The sequence below is a fragment of the Paramisgurnus dabryanus genome, chromosome 8, assembly GCF_030506205.2.
Source record: "Paramisgurnus dabryanus chromosome 8, PD_genome_1.1, whole genome shotgun sequence".
Taxonomy (NCBI): Eukaryota; Metazoa; Chordata; class Actinopteri; order Cypriniformes; family Cobitidae; genus Paramisgurnus; species Paramisgurnus dabryanus.
Genome location: NC_133344.1, coordinates 18,774,955 through 18,793,791, shown reverse-complemented (window position 1 = coordinate 18,793,791; position 18,837 = coordinate 18,774,955). Strand labels below are relative to the sequence as shown.

Below are 18,837 nucleotides of genomic sequence, written 5' to 3'. Positions count from 1 at the left end.
TAGCAGACATCTTTATCCAAAGAGACTTTTTCTACATTGCTCCCAACCCTCTGTCAAAGACACAATGATAATTGTTTACAAATCACATTTTGCTTCAACCTTCCTTCAACCACAAGCCTGCACCGCAACATGCTGCTATGTTTGTTTATCTGTTCACATGTTTAAACATGACTCAGTCAATACTAACATACTCATCTGTATCTTTTTGTTGAAGGTTGAACAATGCTCTACGAGCTCACAACCGGCTGGAGTCGCGGTACAGCAGCAGTTCAGGAGGTTCCTACGATGAGGAGAAGAGTGAGTGCAGTTTCTAACCCATTGCCGTCCCTCAGGCTCGACGCAGGAGAATTTTAGGAATGATTCATATGTATTCCATGCATTATAGGAGTCAATATGAGATGACGGAAATTTGAAATACGGTGCCCTGTCTTTGGTTGTCATCCAGAGGTTTTACAAGCATCTTGACCGAATTAGAAAAGCTTAAGCAGTCTTGTATCTTCTACCAGTTTGGGATTTTTCAATAGCCGGCTTGGGTAACTGGCTTAAAGTGATACTCCAGCCAAACATCAAAATCATTCCATGATTTACTCACCCTCAAGCATTCAAGAAGAACCATATGTCTATCATCCTTTAGACGAACACATTTGGAGTTATTTTAGTAAATGTCCTCGCTTTTCCAAGCTCTTAATGGCAGAAAACAGGAATCAGGGAAAAACATCTGATTTTGAACCCCAAAAAAGTGCATCCATCCTTCACAAAAGTAATTCACACGGCTCCAATGGGTTAATAAAGGTCGAAAAAAAATACATATTTAAAATTTATAAACTACTGTATAATAACAAAAAATGCCGCCATTATTAGTTATATCTGGTAATGCCGCCATCGATTTACGAGAGTCACTGCACAACGTCTCCAAGTCTCACTACACCAAAACTCTCCTGTAAACCGTGTGAGTCCAAGATGGCATTGTTTACCGGAAGCTAGTTATTACAGTTAAAGTTTAAGTTTTAAATATGGATTTTTTTTTTACCAAATCGCATCAATTACCCGCAGAAGACCTTTATTAACCCCCTTGGAGCCGTGTGGATTACCTCTGTGAAGGATGAATGCTTTTTTGGGGGTGTTAAAGTCAGAGGTTTTTCCCTGATCCCTGTTTTCTACTATTATAAAGCTTGGAAAAGCAAGGACATTTAGTAAAATACCTTGAAATGTGTTTGTCTGAAAGATAATGGACGTATGTATCTCGGATTGCTTGAGGGTATGTACTTCATCGGATAGCTTTGATATTAAGCTGGAGTATCCCTTTAAGCCTGTTTCTATTAAACGGCCACATTGATATGCATGATTGCATAAGGTGTGACAGTCTGCGATTTTGTCTTCATACCACTCATTTTTACGAAATGTCTCACGCACATCAAAGCACTGTTTAGGAATGTTCAGCTGTTTTAAACCTCTTTGCTTTGCGTGCAGATGAGCCCCTACCTCCGTATGCCATGTGGCTCATGAGCGTTCTGGAAACCAATCAGCCGCTTCCTCTTCCCATGCCGGTCAGTGGAGGCTGCTGGGCTCCGCTGGTCGACTATCTTCCCGAAACAGTCACCCCGCGAGGACCCCTGCACAGGTTTGCTAGAGAATTAATAACTGTTTTTAATGCAAGAGACATGTTACCCTATAGAGTCCCTCATCTGATGTAATCCTGAGATTTTAAAGCATGTCACTCAGCGGTTATCAGACAGATGGAAAATAGCTGTTCAAAAGCTGCCATTGGCCCGATAATTATGATAACGTGTATGTTACAGCACTGCTAAAGTATTTTTACACTCGGAATGCTTTGTTTGAAACTATGAATACAATTCACATACGTAGTCTCCATAATGACAAAAGAAACATGCTATGTTTAGGAGTGTGTTTTGCTGTACAAATTGTCTTGAATATGTTTTGTTCTCGTTGAAAGGTCATTGCTGGTATGCGTTTTGTCCATTTTTCTTGTGCAGGTGTAACATAGCGGTGATCTTCATGACAGAGCTAATGGTGGATCATAGCGTAAAGGAGGACTGGGTTCTTCACCTCCCTTTGCTCCTCCATGCCTGTTTTCTGGGTTTGTAGATCATATGTTCTCATCATATGGGGGTTCCATGAGTTTTGGGACTCTCAGATTATTAAATTTAATTTACAATTTTGCATTGTTGCAAAGCAGCTTTCAAGAGAAAAGCTGATGTCACTTAGGATGGATTTACTCTGCCCAATTCCAATTTGTTGCCTGTATCCAAATTTTTTGACGATCATCTTTTAAAAGCGACTTGTATCTGATGTTTGCATTTACACTAAACACTTGGCAAAATAATTTAAGGTAGACATACTTAACCTCTTAAATCACAGAGGAAGTAAAATGTCACGATATAAAATTATAATACAAGATTATAGAGCTTAATATCTGTAACAAGACATAAAACTTCAACATTACTCCACTAAGCGGAGCCATCCTTCATTGCGCTGCTAAGAAGAGTCATGTGATCGTGGGTGGTGTCCACAGGGGTGTCATTTTAAAAAGGCAGTGTAAATACGTACCTGTAATCATTTATAAAGTTCTGCATGCGTTTGCTGTATCTTCAATCTAATCTTCTTCCATCTAAACCATGGCGTGACTGCGAGCGTCTTATGACCATGCTACGTACAGTAACTATGTGGCTTGCTATGAGAAGAACGCTAAAGCGTGTATCAGTCATTTCTGCCTGAACTTTAAGGATGAGCGATCATATCTTTCATCAGAAATATGTGGAGTATTCGTATCCCTGCGGATGTAACATTCCTTATTCCAAACCATAACAAGCACAGGCCATGCCGGCTGCACAAAACAATTTTGGGAGTAGATCCTGTTTAATAAAATATCCTTACAAACCCCAAACTCACACATAGATGCACACAGGTTTAACATTTATAATAGGCTACAGTATAAGCATTTAAATGTGACTGTTTTAGGTATGGACCACTGCCGTCCGGAGGTGTTTGAACACTGTAAGAGACTTCTCTTGCATCTTCTCATTACGCTGTCCTGCAACAACAACTTCAGCATCATAGCCTCCGTTCTGTTGAACACCAGAGATGCCAACAGCAACAAGAGCCTGACCTTTAAACCCTGCTACCAGCCTGAGTTTCTCTACACGGGTACTGCTTTTCTCATGCTGTTGCTCTTGGGTTTGAAATAATTTGTTATTTAGACAGTATAAAATGTTTAGTATGAAAAGCATGAAGTGTTTTATATGTACTTTGCATGGTGTGTTTAAGATCAATGGATCTGGTGCAGTGGATCAGGCCTTTTAGGGCTGCACTTCTAAATGCTTTTCCAGAATTATCCATGCATTTCATCATTATAAATGCTTACTGTGGAGTTTTAAACATTTGAACCTTTGAACCACAAATTTAATGTGGCAAAAGTTAGACTTGCAGGGTAGTATTGACTATGCTTGATGTTGATTATAGTGCTCCTCTTGCACTCAGTTCACCCGAAAATGAAATTTCTATTATCTACTCCCCCAACATGTTTTTCTAAACCCATATGAATAAAAAAAAAATGTTTGGGTTAACACGCCCATCTAGTGTGAACACTTACCCTTTAGGTTTGGTATTTGACACATTGCTTTAGTAAGTGCAGTCATGTTGAAATCCTTTGGAGGGGTGGAGAGTGAGAACTCTTATCTTCACAGGAGAAATTTCTGGTAGGGCAGCCAAAAAACAATTATATGTACACAGAGCATCTCTAGAACATTCCTTTGCACTCCTGCTATCATAAAAGGGACCTTCTATTGGGCACTGGGAAGTCTGGTTTGCATGAGAGGGTGGTCTCTCAGTTGTCATGCTGTCAAAGCGTGTCTAGGTAACATTAAAATGATGCTGATAAGATATCGTTCATCAGCACATCATAGCATTGTATTGAGAGGAATATAATTTTCTAACATTCTTGTTTTGAGTCTTTGATTGTCATCACCTCCTTTTGTTCTCTTGTTTTGTTCAGAAGAAACAATCATGTTGCTTGAGGGAGTGATACTGTACAGTATGTTATTGTTTTAAATATTTAAAGATAACTCGTTGTTGCTGGTGATGTAGTTGGCAGTGCTCCGACATATAGCGCAGATGCACTCTCGGCGACCCAAGCTCAAATCCTTTGCCAATCCCGGACCGCTCTCTCCACTCTCTATTTTTTGTCATCTCCTTTAATACTGTCTATCAAATAAAGGCAAAATGGCCCAAAAAATTACTTAAATATACACTCACCTAAAGGATTATTAGGAACACCATACTAATACTGTGTTGGATCCACTTTCCCCTTCAAAACTGCCTTAATTCTACATGGCATTGATTCAACAAGGTGCTGAAAGCATTGTTTAGAAATGTTGGCCCATATTGATAGGATAGCATCTTGCAGTTGATGGAGATTTGTGGGATGCACATCCAGGGCACGAAGCTCCCGTTCCACCACATCCCAAAGATGCTCTATTGGGTTGAGATCTGGTGACTGTGGGGGCCATTTTAGTACAGTGAACTCATTTCCATGTTCAGGAAACCAATTTGAAATAATTGGAGCTTTGTGACATGTGGTGCATTATACTGATGGAAGTCATAAATGGATGGACATGGTCAGAAACAATGCTCAGGTAGGCCGTGGCATTTAAAAGATGCCCAATTGGCACTAAGGGGCCTAAAATGTGCCAAGAAAACATCCCCACACCATTACACCACCACCACCAGCCTTCACATTGGTAACAAGGCATGATGGATCCCTGTTCTCTTTCTGTTTACGCCAAATTCTGACTCTACCTTTTGAATCGTCTCAACAAAAATCGAGGCAACATTTTTCCAGTCTTCAACTGTCCAATTTTAGTGAGCTTGTGCAAATTGTAGACTCTTTTTCCTGTATGTAGTGGAGATGAGTGCTAACTGGTGGGGTCTTCTGCTATTGTAGCCCATCCACTGCATACCTCAGTTGTAACAAGTGGTTATTTCAGTCAAAGTTGCTCTTCTTTCAGCTTGAATCAGTCGGCCCATTCTCCTATGACCTCTAGCATCAACAAGGTATTTTCGCCCACAGGACTGTCGCATACTGGATGTTTTTCCCTTTTCACACCATTCTTTGTAAATCCTAGAAATGGTTGTGCGTGAAAATCCCAGTAACTGAGCAGATTGTAAAATACTCAGACCGGCCTGTCTGGCACCAACAACAATGCCACGCTCAAAAATGCTTAAATCACCTTTCTTTCCCATTCTGGAGTTCAGGAGATTGTCTTGACCAGGACCACACCCCTAAATTCATTGAAGCAACTGCCATGTGATTGGTTGATTTATGAGAAATTGAACAGGTGTTCCTAATAATCCTTTAGGTGAGTGTATATACCATATATATTTATCCAAAGCGACCAAAGCTGTGGAGTCAAGGTATACATTTTGTCAGTATGTGTTTTCCCTGAGAATCATACCCACAACCTTTTGCACTGCTAACTGAATAATCTACCAACTGAGCTATAGAAATACAAATATCATTGACTTAGGAATAAGGATTAAAAACAAAGCATTTTGGTATGGAAATAAATGCTGCTAATAAGTGTTTAGAAATATTATTAAAACTGGTGGAAACATCTTGAAACTTGTTTAAGGACCAGAGTATCATAAAGGAACTAAGATCTTTTGATATGGCAGTAAAATACCTTAGCAAGAACCCTGCAACTATCTGGATTACTCCAGTAACTGTGACCATGGTAGATTTACTTATCATCCATGTTGACTTCAGGTGGTGTGGACTTCCTGCGGAACGGCCAGGCATCTCCGGTTCCAGATTCCGGCCTCAGCTCGTCCTCCACCTCCTCTAGCTTGAGTCTTGGAGGCAGCAGCTCCAACCTGCCTCATTTGGCCCAGGAGGAGGTGGATAATCTGGAGAGCAGTACCGAAGATGATGATAAGAGCAGTAAACTCATCGAGTTTCTCACTACCAGGTACACAAACCAACACTGCTTCCTGTGTTATATAAAACCATGTAATGTGTACTTTAATTCTATACAATACTACAATGTATGTAAGTTATTTAAAAATGTCATAATTATTCATCTGTGCCATGTATGTTGGGTTGTTCTAATTTTTTCAAGTGCAAGGTACATAAACTAAAGCAATCAGATTTCTTAAAATGTACTTTAACTGAAACGCGGGATTATTTTATGTGATAAATTTCAGAGATGTTCAAGAACTCGTTCAGGAAATGAAACATCTTACATCTGACATCACTCAAGATATTACAGACTCGTATGTTGTATTTTCTTTAGTCTAAACAGGGCTCTGGTGCTTAGGTGGGAGTAAGATGCTGGTGTTGGTTCTCCATGTTCACACTGTAGGCAAATCAGAATGTTTTTTTATTCTTATCTTTAAGAATGACTGTGAGCACTGTTATTTGTTCACAGTAGTTATTTTCATACAGTATTACTCAGGGAACATCACATCTACTTTGGCGGCTACTGTAAAGACCGTCCTGTGATGATGATGATGATGCATGCTGTCTAGACTACTGAATTGAACTTGAATATGGAAATGATGAAGATTTAAGTTGTTAGTGCAGGGGTGTCCAATCCTGCTTCTGGAGGGCCATTGTCTCTGCAGAGTTTTGCTCCAACCCTAATCGAACACACCTGATCCAGCTAATCAAGATCTTAGGCCCTGTCCCAAATGGCACACTCCGGACTTGTGGGCTTCCTCAGAGTCCACACTTTGATGACATCATGTGGTGTAGGCCTTAGGGACCCTTGACATGAGTCAACGAGGGGGCACCAGAGTCGTATTTTGGGACAGATTCGAGCGTCACGCCGGAATAGGAAGAGAAGTTACCCAGTGTGAACTCCTCTCATTCGTCGTTGATTGCTCTTCTGCAAGGACTTCTGGGGCCCTGTCCCAAATGGCACACTCCGGACTTGTGGTCCTCCTCAGAGTCCACACTTTGATGACATCACGTAGTCCAGACTTTAGGGACCCTTGATGCGAGTCCACGTGGGTGCACCGGAGTTGTATTTTGGGACAGACTCGAGCATCACACCGGAAATAGGTAGAGAAGTTGCCCGTCAGTGTGAACTCCTTCCTTCCGTCGCCTGATTGGTTTGATTGCCCTTTCGCAAGGACTTCTGGGTTGGCAAAGTGCGCGAAGCCTGCTGCAGTGCAGGCTTTGCTGAAGACCGCATCAAGGGGGCAAAGGAGGCGCTGATGAGCACACTTCAAAGCGTAAAAATGACAGATGGGACACCCTACAGACTCGTAGACTAAGCGATCATGTGCAATTTAAGGCCACGAGACTGAAAGTCCACATGAAGTGCGCCATTTGGGACAGGGCATGACTAGAAACTTTCAGGCAGGTGTGTTGAGGGAAGTTTCAGCTAATCTCAACAGGACGCCGGCCCTCCAGGACCGAGTTTGGACATTCCTGTAATAGTGTAAACAAGGTTTTAATATACAGGATGAAGACAAGTATTTCTTTATGTTTCTTATTTATTAATATATAATTTAATTACAAATCATACAACAATCCAGACTGTTTCCATTGAATTTATTGATTTAAATATTTCACAGAGAAAATTGATTTTAGAAAACCTAGCTGATGATACTAACCCAATCCTCAGCTGGATTTCATGACGGTACTCCATGATTTCTGCATTTGTATAGGATTGAAACTTAAATGTTGTGGCTGGCTTACAGGGACGTGGCCAATTGTCTCCATCTAGTGGTTAAGTTTAGTCAATGCAACAGCTTTTGAAAACTGGATTTATTTACATGTAAATAAATGTTCATGACATGCTGGTGGTAGTTGCTTCTCTTATTATGGGTTTACACCATATATGTAAAAATGTATCTATTAATAAATCAATTATCCTATGCATTTGTTGCTTTGTGCAGGCCTTTCGGTCCGTTGTGGAACCATGAAGACATCACACCTAAGAATCCACACTCAAAAAGCACTGAGCAGCTTACTAACTTCCTGAGACACGTGCTGTCTGTGTTCAAAGAGGCCAAATCAGGCGAGTCCCACCCCAAAGTTTGATTTTAGTCCTGTTTCTATGTACAAAAGTTCTCCGATCCAATTCCAGGAGGACCGATGTCCATAGTTTTGCTACAACCCTAATCATTTCATTAGTCAGATGAAACATGTCTTACAGGTCTTCAGGATTTGATTTGGGTTGGAGCTAAATTCATTACAGTATAAATAAATGAGCTGTTTGTAAATGATATGTGTTTGTAAAGAGTTTTTTGTGTTTAGATGTTCACCTCGAGCAGCAGTTGAGTGAAGTGGCATTACAGCTGGCTCTCTGCAGCTCCTCCAGACACTACGCTGGTCGTTCCTTACAAGTGTTCAGAGCTATGCGACAGCCCCTTTCGGCACTGGCTGTGTCCGACCTCCTTTCACGCCTGGTGGAGGTGGTCGGGGAGCACGGAGAGGAGGTGCAGGTCAGATTTGAAGATGAAACATAGTCTAATAATCTAATTTTGAGATATGGAGATTTCACTTTATTCTTTGATATGGCCTTATTCAGACAATATGAAAGATATCAATGTTATACTTTCACAGAATGAACTGGGTTTCTATCACTTGTATCATCATTCATACTTTCCACAGGGTTACGTGATGGAGCTTCTTCTCACTCTTGAGTCCGTGGTTGATAACCTGGCTGAGTGCCTCAAGAACAATGACTTCTTTCTTATACTAAGGTAGGTCTTTGTCATTATTTAAAAGTCTTTACAATTGAACAAGTCGAGGTTGCTGTATTTCCCATTTGTGATCAATCCATGTCTCTACAGGGCTACTTCTCCAGACCTTACATCCAATGGCAAGCTTACGCTAAACCGTAAGAGTACTAGTCAGCTGGACCTAATCCCAGGATCGGGCACAGCCTCTGAGCGAATCCGTCACCAACGTAGCTACTCCGTCCCCAAGCGCTTTGGAGAAGCCGAGCGTTCCTCTGAAGTTCCTCGGAGTGCCACCCTGGATCGAATCCATGCTCGCACTCACAATCCCTCCAGGCTCCGATCTCAGTCTTCCACCTCCTCCAGGGACAACGTGGTCTCCACCGATCCAGCCAATGCTAACCACCCACGCAACCTTCTGGCCACAATCTTTTGGGCAACGGTGTCACTTATGGAGTCAGACTTTGAGTTTGAGTATCAAATGTCCCTCAGGTTGTTAGGGAAGCTGCTAAGCCACATTTCTTTGGAGAAGCAAGAATACAAAGAAAAGCTGGAGAAGATCCAGGTCCAGCTAAAATGGAAAGAGTTCTCAGGGATACAACAGCTGCTCCTGAAGGGCTTTACTTCTGCTAACACGACAGAACTGACTTTGGAGCTTTTCAGCCAGCTTACACCTGTGTCACGCTTGCCGGTTGTGGACACCTCACAAGTCGTAGGTTAGCTATTTTTGTGCCATTTATATTCTTCCAGCAACCAACTGAATGTTTTGTTTTGAATTATTGTACAACCCAGTTTCCCACAGACATGCATTTTATGGGATGGGTAAATAACGGGTAACTAATATGGGTTCAGGTCGGTCATTTTCAAATTCAGGACCCTGTTGCCCATTCTGCAATGACATTTTCTCTGCCTACACCAACATTGCAAAAATTACTTTTTAACTTAGTATTTTTATCTTGTTTTCAGTACAAACATGTATAAATTCTTAAATTGAGATGCTTTTTTTTGATGAGAAAAATAAATCTAGTTTTTAGACAAAAAAAACACAAATTTAAGTGAATTTGTGCTTTTTTTAAACACAATTCAAGAAATTTTACGAAACATTTTCTTACCCATTGGCAGATTGTTTTTGCTTGTTTTAAGCACAAATTCACTCACCTGTCCAAGCCGGCCAGGACACGATTAATGCAAACCGTGCCCGGGCATGGTACGGAGTGATCATACTATTCAGACACACCAGGCTTTGGGGGGTCAAACATGCTCGGGCGTGGTTTGGCTTGGATAATGCGAGTGTATGGGAAACACTGTACAACCTGAGACATATATTTAATGTGTAAATCTCACAAAACCTTTGAAGAACATGTTTGGGTATTTTAATAAAATCTTTTATAATGTTTTTAGGTGGGATCTAAAAAAATTATTTTTTCTGTTATGTTGCAGGTTTCCCACTGAATGTGCTCTGTCTCATCCCTCACCTGGTTCTTCACTTTGACTCGCCCACCCAATTCTGTAAAGACGTCGCTGAGAGAATTTCTCAGGTTCATCTCCTGTTTTTCATTAACAGAAAATATTAACCGCACTGTTCAACAATCAGTAAACATGTACAGTAGTCCTTATAATGGGTCAAGTTTTTTTCTTTGAAATGTTCAACTCTCACCCCCTAAATGTGTTAGGATATCATTAAAAACACACTGTGCACAATTTTGAATTGTTCCTACAATATCTAGAGGTTGCTCAAAGCCTTTGAATATTTCCGAAATCACATATTTTTGCAAAAACTGTACCATTTAAAAACGCACAACTCACATAAAACTTCTTGGAGGGTAACTTTGTTCCAGTTATTTCAGTCTCTTCTGATCCGAGTAACCATAGCGGACTTGCTTTGTGTTGCTTCAGCCATTTTCTCAGTGTATATTGTCTATTGTGCTTCATTCACATTGAAGCTTTCTTGCTTTAAAAAACATGAGTTTTAATTGCATGGACATGGTCAAATAAGTCCATTGCTGCCATAACTATATATTATTAAACAATTATACATGCTAGGACAAAGTATCACATAATACCCAAATGTTTTAAACTTCAAAGGTCTTTAGCAACCTCTAAATATTAATTAATATAGAAAAAATGTTGGCCAATTTTTTAATTTATTTATTCAAACATATTGGTAGGGTGAGAGCATGAACTTTAAAAAGTTAAAAAATGAGGACCACCCTAATGTACAGCATTTTTTCTGAATTGTATTCATTTTGATTGGCAGGTTTGTCTTGAGGAAAAGAACTCCAAGCTGTCCAACCTTGCCCATGTGATGACACTGTACAAAACACACTCCTATACCCGAGACTGCTTTTCCTGGGTCAATGTAGTTTGCCGATATCTTCATGAGGCTTTTAGTGACAGCACACTTAACATGGTTACCTGCATGACAGAGGTGGGCATAACAGTATAATAGAAATCTAGTAAGACATTTAAGGGAAACACCACAGTTCTTACCCTAACTTAGACGAATGAATACAAACCTATCTTTTTTCAATGTGTACACTTAATCTTTGTACAGCACGTTGTGAATGTGTTAGCATTTAGCCTAGCCCCATTCATTCCTTAGGATCCAAACAGGGATGAAATTAGAAGCCACCAAACACTTCAATGTTTTCCCTATTTAAAGACTGTTACATGAGTAGTTTCACAAGTAAGTGTGGTGGCACAAAATAAAACGTGGTGATTTTTTTAAGCTGATAAAAAGTTGAGGTAAGAACATAGTAAAATATTAAAAACTGGTGGTGTTTTCCTAAAAAGATTATTGATGAAAATTTTAGAATACAACTATACAGTATGTGTATGTTATGAGAAGCAATGAATACTTTGTTTGCTTTATTAACAGATTCTGGAGAAAGGATTATCCAGCATGCAACAGACTCTTCTGCAGATCATCTATAGTCTTCTGAGTCATATGGACTTGAGTGCTATCCAGGCAAAGCCCTTCAACGCGGAGGTTCTGACAACCATTGAGAAATTTGTTCAGGTGTGACTCCTGTAATACACTGTATGTGACCCTGTCTATGAAATCCAGAGTAAAGTCTGGGGCACCATTAACTTCCATAGTTCTTCTTACTATTGAAGTCAATAGTGCTCCTGAACTTGAGGGTGAGTAAAGGATGACTCACCCTCATGTTTGGGTGAACTATCCCTTTAATTTCAATACCTACTCAGTCAATATTAAAGATATAAAAATTATATTTTTACTGAATTTTACACTATGTAAAAAAAAAACAATAAATGACAAAAACTGACTTTAGCTGGATTTTCACAGGCTGGGTAACATATTTACTGTATTTAAAGTATATACACATGTTGGTGGGATTTATCAATGCTTTTTTTGTCAATGTGAGCATTAATAATCAGACCAGATTTGAAACTTACTTTTATCACATTTATTCAATTCATATCTAATTCCCTCATAATAGCATTTTACAGCATTTCTGCAGTAAAAAAACAAAACAATCTCTCTCACATTGTTGGTAGTATCATGACTTTTCCATCTCTCAGCCCTTCCTCTGAAGGGAAAAAAGAACACAACCTTGTGCCAGGGCTATAAATCCAGCGGCACACCCTGTAGCAGTCAGTCTATAAACAGTCAGTCCTATTGGCTGCTGTCCACATTACTGAGGCCCTCAGCAGAGACGCTCTTCTGAACTACTGTTTCTCCCCCTGGACTTGTGTTTATATCGGCAGAGGAACAGAGGACTACTGCTTGCTAGACTTGATTGACTGTGTGTAACGCTTTGGTAATTGAAGGTTTTTTTATATGTCCTTTGAGAAATAACTCATTTCTGTTTTTTGTGTGGGTCTGTGTTCGCGACTTTAGACTGCACATTGGAAAGAAGCCTTGAACATATTAAAGTTGGTGGTTTCCCGGTCGGCAAGTCTGGTTTCGCCCTCGTCACCGCAGAGTAACGCGACTAATGTGGATGTCAGGCGTGTGTGGGACACGCCTTCCAAAGCCCTGCCCGGGAAGACCCTTGATTTTCACTTTGACATTTCAGAGGTAATATTTCCTACCCCTATATGCTATAATATAATATGACCAAACATACTGTTTCCTCTCCTTTTTGTGATCTGGGCAGGTGTAGGTCTGTAATCTAGACTAAACTGGGGTCCCAAATATTTTTTTACAGAGAAAATTCTAAAACTTTACTGTGTAGGCAACTATTTAAGTTCGTAAACATTTATTTAAAGGATTAGTCACCACCATGTCATCCAAAATGTTGATGTCTTTCTTTGTTCAGTCGAGAAGAAATTATGTTTTTTGAGGAAATCATTCCAGGATTTTTCTAATTTTAATGGACTTTAATGGACCCCAACACTTAACAGTTTTAATGCAGTTTAAAATTGCAGTTTCAAAGGACTCTAAACGATCTCAAACAAGGCATAAGGGTCTTATCTAGCTAAACGATTGTCATTTTTGGCAAGAAAAATAAAAAATATGCACTTTTGAACCACAACTTCTCTTCTTCCTCCGGCTGTGTGACGCCCAGCGCGACCTCACTTAATTGCGTAATGATGTCGAAAGGTCAGGTGTTACATGAAACACACCTTTGTGGACCATTTTAAACAATAAACTGACACAAAGACATTAATTAGTATCATTTGACATACAACAACTTTGGAACGGTCCTCTTTCGCCACACTTGTAAACATTGGGGCGGAGTATTGCATACGTCATCAGTGACCTCTTGACGTGATGATGTATTACGTGAGGTCGCCCTGGGGCGTCAGTGGATCGGAGGAAGACGAGAAGTTGTTGTTTAAAAGTGCATTTTTTTTCTTGCCAAAAATGACAATCATTTCACTAGATAAGACCCTTACACTGCAAAAAAATTATTTTCAAGAAAACAAATTCTTAGTATTTTTGTTTTGTTTTCAGTAAAAGTATCTAAAAATTATTAATTACAATGCTTTTTCTTGATGAGCAAAATGACCCAAGAAAATAAGTGTAGTTTTTAGACCAAAAATATTAAGTGATTCTGTGCATAAAACAAGCAAAAAAAATCTGCCAATGGGGTAAGCAAATGTATCTTTTATTTGTCTTGAATTTAGTGTTTTAGAAAAAATTTCAAGATTTTTTTTGTTTACGCCATTGGCATATTATTTTTGATTGTTTTATGCACAAAGTCACTTAAATTTGATATTTTTGGTCTAAAAACTAGTCTTATTACACTGCAAAAATGCCTTTTTTGTATTTTAGTCTTGTTTTCAATAAAAATATATAAAAATTATTCAATTAAGAGGCTTTTTCTTGATGAGCAAAATGACCCAAGAAAAAAAGTCTAGTTTTTAGACCAAAAATATTAAATTTAAGTGATTTTGTGCATAAAACAAGCAAATAAATCTGTCAATGGGGTAAGCAAATTTATCTTTTATTTGTCTTGAATGTAGTGTTTAAGAAAAAATTTCAAGATTTTTTTTGTTTACGCCATTGGCATATTATTTTTGCTTGTTTTATACACAAAATCACTTTCATTTGATATTTTTGGTCTAAAAACTAGTCTTATTACACTGCAAAAAATGACTTTTTTTGTATTTTTGTCTTGTTTTAAGATGTATTTTCTTTATTTCCTGAGAAAAAAACTTAAAATAAGTTTTATGTTTTCTTAAACACTTAATTTAGGCAAAATTTTCTCACCCCATTTGCAGATATTTTTGCTTGTTTTAAGCACAAATATACTTAAATTGTTTGAAAAATCTCAACTGAAAACAAGACAAAATTACTACGTAAGAATGCTAAATGCATAAATGTAAAAAAAACACATCTTTAATGTTAAAATGTGGAAAATAAGAAAAAAAAGAGTACTTTTGACTGGTCAGAGTACATTTAGGAAGATCAGTGAGGCTCTGTCTAAAAGTGACCCTTAAAATTAACCTTAGAAGCAAACCACCAAATACTTTCATTCTCTATGGGTTTGTCTACACTTACCAAAGTGTCATGAGTCATATATTATTTTGTTTGCCATCTCTTCCATGTAGATTTATTTACAGTAGTTTAACATTTCTGTCTACTGATTTTATCAAAGTGTGGGAACTGAACAGGCAACTATTTGTGTAGCGAATGAATTCCAGGAAATGATGTCACTCCTGCTGTGGTGCTTTGCATTTAGAGTGTGAGAGGGACGGCCCTTCCACGAACTTAAAAAAAAAAGACTTTTTTTCCTCTGTTAAGACGTGTTTAGCCTGTGATGTATCACTCTTACTTTATCATAGCGAGGGCATGCTCAAAACATGCTTGCTTACATCCCAGCAGAAAGGATTTCATGTGACTTGAGGGCAGGTGAGTTCAATAATAGAAATCCTGAGGTTCCCACACTCTTTGCTTGGCTCCATTCTTGTGAGTTTCCTATTCAAGAGCATAACTGCCGGGATACAGTGGATCAGGACCCTTGAGAAAAGACTTCCAACTTTTCCAGCCAGCATTGAATTGTTGGTTAGGATCTTAGGCAGAACCAATTCAACTTGACGTTAACATTGGGAGGCACCGAAACAAACTCTTAAGGGGTTGTGAGCTTAGGACTTGAAAAGGAAACAGCAGACATCAGCTTAAACTGTGCATGACATTGTGTGTGTTTAAGACTCCAGTGATTGGCCGGCGGTGCGACGACCTCCATGGTTCCCCGAGGCAAGATGGAAAGAATGGCGGAGGGGTCGCCGTGACGCGGAGTGTCTCCTCCACATCCTCGGGTTCATACCACAGCAACCACGTTCTGGTACCTGTCAGCTGGAAGCGGCCACAGTCCTCACAGGTGAGTCAAACACAGTTTTTGTCTTATTATAGGCCCACCCATTATAAAGTGCATCTGTAATATTTTCAGTTTTTTTATTTTATTCATTTTATTTTTCTCTCCATTTAGAAAAGGACACGTGAGAAGCTGGTGAATGTATTGACTTTGTGTGGGCAAGAAGTTGGACTTACCAAAAATCCATCTGTAAGTGACCTACTGTATTATACAATACCTTATTTGTGTGATAGTAATGAACTGATATATTGCAGTGGCTGATATTTGACACACTGGAGTCAAACTAAAACGCTCATCACCCCCCCTCCAGGTGATTTTCTCATCTTGTGGGGAACTGGACCTGATTGAGCACCAGCCCAGTCTGGTGTCTTCGGAGGACGACACGCGAGACACCGAAAACATGGATGACACTACATCTGAGCAGCAGTTTCGAGTGTTCAGAGACTTTGACTTCCTGGATGTAGAACTGGAAGATGGAGAGGTAAGGACAATTTTGCATAGAAATATAAACAGCAAAAAAAAAACTTAACTAAAATTATTGACTCTGTGTTTTTTTCTAAAGACATTTGACTTCCAGTTTGGTTAAACATGGTTTTGAGTGTAGTAATGGACTTTTTTTGGGAAGTATTAAACATTTGCAAAATGTATAGCATTAGAAGAGCACTAACTGTTGCACCGCTTGCACAATGTGACTGTAATGTAACTCTTTATATTACATTCTCCTCTCCTCTATGTCTGTGCTGTCAAGGAGATGCAGGTAAGACCGGGAAACGCCAGCGTTGTGCTGTGTGCAGTAGAATAAGATGATGTAATGTTTTTTTATGGCATGCACTGCAACCGCATTGTTTGCATTGTGATGCATGTTTATATTTATAGTTATGATTTGTACTAAAAAAGAAGTATGTAAACAAACACAGTGACACTTAAAAACTACTTGTGGATATAAACAGAAAGTATTTTAGTATTAATGATTTAAAAGTACAAAAAACATACATGCATGTTACATGCATCTCTATTTGGTATTGATTTGGATCATATAAATAATTTTAACAACAAGGAATTTGATAAAGCACAAATGATTCACCACTTAACTTAGCTATATTTAAGCATGTCTGTCCCTTTAGTTTGTACTGGGACTTTTTTAGAAACAGTCAACAAATTGCGACTCTGCAAAGCCACAGGAGTTCTTAGGGCAGATTCAGCCTTTTCAGATAAATCCTGTCCTGTGAATGAGAGTATCAACATCAACAACCAACCAACCACAGTTTCTTTGCCTCTATCACAGTTCAGTTCTCAAATATAATAAAACAAAGGAAGCATTAAAATGTTGTGTTTAAAGGGATAGTCCAGCCAAATATCAAAATGGGGTGAGAAAAATATACTAAAAATAAGTTTATGTTTTTCTTAAAAGTTTAATTCAAGAAAAAAAAATTCACACCGTTGGCAGATATTTTTGCTTGTTTTAAGCACAAATTCACTTATATTGTATATTTTTGTCTAAGAACTAGACTTGTTGTTCATCCAGAAAATACATCTTAATTTAAGAATATTTAGACAGAAATACTAAGTAAGAAAGTCATTTTTTGCAGGTACACTGCAAAAAAGGATTTTCATAAAAAAAAATCATAGAATTTTTGTCTTGTTTTCAGTAAAAATATCAAACAATTCTTAAATTAAGATGATGATCAAAACGACCCAACAAAATAAGTCTAGTTTTTAGACCAAAAATATCAAATTTAAGTGATTTTGTGCATAAAACAAGCAAACAATCAGCCAATGGGGTAACCAAAAAAATCTTTAAAAATTTTCATAAACACTCAAATTCAAGAAAAACTTGCTTACCCCATTGGCAGATTTTTTGCTTGTTTTACTGTATGCACAAAATAGCTTGTTTAGACCTTTTTTCTTGGGTTGTATTGCTCATCAAGAAAAAGCATCTTAATTTTTACTGCAAACAAGACAAAAATACTAAGAATTGTTTTTCTTGAAAATCATTTTTTGCAGTGTACTGTTAACCTTATTTAACAAACACAAATGCAGCATGAAGTTAAAACAACTTGGTTTTGCAAGTCAATTCATCCTACTATTTTAAGTTTTGATTTAAAGTTGACATAACTTATAAAAACAACTAGAAATCATTTAACTTAATTTAACATAAAAATAAATGTTGATTTGACAAAAATGCTGCATTTTTTTACAGTGTACTTTGTGAAACTACAGCATGTACTATTCAATGACCATGTAAGTTTGATACATGCACCATACATCATTCAAAGTACTCCCGTTCCTTCTCTGATAGGGTGAAACAGTTGACAGCTTTAACTGGGGTGCACGGAGGCGATCCATTGACAGCCTGGACCAGGCTGAGCCTCAGCCTATGGAGGAAGACAGTCAGCTGTCAGGAAGTTCACCCAGCCTGTGTCCCATCATTAATGATGATTCTGATGAGTCGTCTGAGGAGGACCCGCTCACGGCCAGTCAGATCCTCTCTGCCTCACAGCTAGTAATGTCAATTTTGGTTATAAAATTATAGCTAATTTTTTTTGTGATTTACTACTACATAAAATCTCAAAGTTAGATTATTACCCCATAGCCGAGATTTCACAGACAGTGTAACAAGTATGTCTATATGGCAAACGTAATAAAAATATTATGTGTCTCATTTCAGAATGTCAGCCTGTCTCCCACTGAAGAGTTAAACCCCATGGACTATCCACCCGTCTTCTTTGACAACAGTCAAGCAGACCCAGTCCCTCCTTCCACCCCAACACCCATCTTTGAGATCTCACAACCCGAGGGCTCGAACCATCGGGTGAATAAGAGTTTCAAAATGGCTGAACTTTGGGGGCAGACTCATCCCTACTCATACCACACCGCTCTAGAGTTTCTCCATTATAACGGCTGAAAACAATATATCCTCTTCTGCGCTTGCTTTATCTATCCGTTTCCGCTTTTAGCTTTAATTGAATCTAGTATGTAGTCGGCTGATATTATTATTTTGCTATTGTTTGCTTTTTAGAAGGAAGGGCATGTGATTATTTTGCAAAGCTGCATGGAATGGCAAGTCTTAAAAATCGTTTCTATCTGCAAATCATTTTTCCACTTTCGTTCTTGAGGCATACCACTGTCTCAAAAAGAGGCTCTGGATGAGCCACTGCGGCAATGTGTCTGTCTTCTCTGTGGGTGGCCAGGCTGTAACATCACTTACTTGCTTAATGCTGAGGGTGCATGTACACATTGCCCGTGGCCATAAACATGAGACCGGACCAAACGCATTTTGGTCACCTCATTTTTAAGGGTCGCTAAATGTCCGAATCGGACATTAAATTTGAAAATGTAAATCCGA

General features: G+C 38.7%; 1 protein-coding gene across 5 annotated transcripts in view; it reads left to right on the top strand.

Moving 5' to 3' along the window:
• The window catches only part of frya (furry homolog a (Drosophila)), an 83,082-nt gene that overhangs the window by 52,603 nt on the left and 11,642 nt on the right, over positions 1 to 18,837 (top strand). For 4 of the 5 annotated variants that reach the window (XM_065280853.2, XM_065280851.2, XM_065280854.2 and 1 more), the window contains exons 36-53: positions 215 to 297; positions 1,471 to 1,621; positions 1,995 to 2,098; positions 2,980 to 3,165; positions 5,783 to 5,984; positions 7,921 to 8,042; positions 8,282 to 8,469; positions 8,639 to 8,730; positions 8,821 to 9,422; positions 10,147 to 10,244; positions 10,964 to 11,134; positions 11,585 to 11,725; positions 12,569 to 12,748; positions 15,327 to 15,497; positions 15,606 to 15,680; positions 15,802 to 15,972; positions 17,791 to 17,994; positions 18,160 to 18,303. In XM_065280853.2, coding sequence (XP_065136925.1) covers positions 215 to 297; positions 1,471 to 1,621; positions 1,995 to 2,098; positions 2,980 to 3,165; positions 5,783 to 5,984; positions 7,921 to 8,042; positions 8,282 to 8,469; positions 8,639 to 8,730; positions 8,821 to 9,422; positions 10,147 to 10,244; positions 10,964 to 11,134; positions 11,585 to 11,725; positions 12,569 to 12,748; positions 15,327 to 15,497; positions 15,606 to 15,680; positions 15,802 to 15,972; positions 17,791 to 17,994; positions 18,160 to 18,303 — 3,085 coding nt within the window. Of the gene's footprint in view, positions 1 to 214; positions 298 to 1,470; positions 1,622 to 1,994; positions 2,099 to 2,979; positions 3,166 to 5,782; positions 5,985 to 7,920; positions 8,043 to 8,281; positions 8,470 to 8,638; positions 8,731 to 8,820; positions 9,423 to 10,146; positions 10,245 to 10,963; positions 11,135 to 11,584; positions 11,726 to 12,568; positions 12,749 to 15,326; positions 15,498 to 15,605; positions 15,681 to 15,801; positions 15,973 to 16,239; positions 17,077 to 17,790; positions 17,995 to 18,159; positions 18,304 to 18,837 lie in introns of those variants that run through there. The other variant, XM_073815601.1, reaches the window with a different exon arrangement.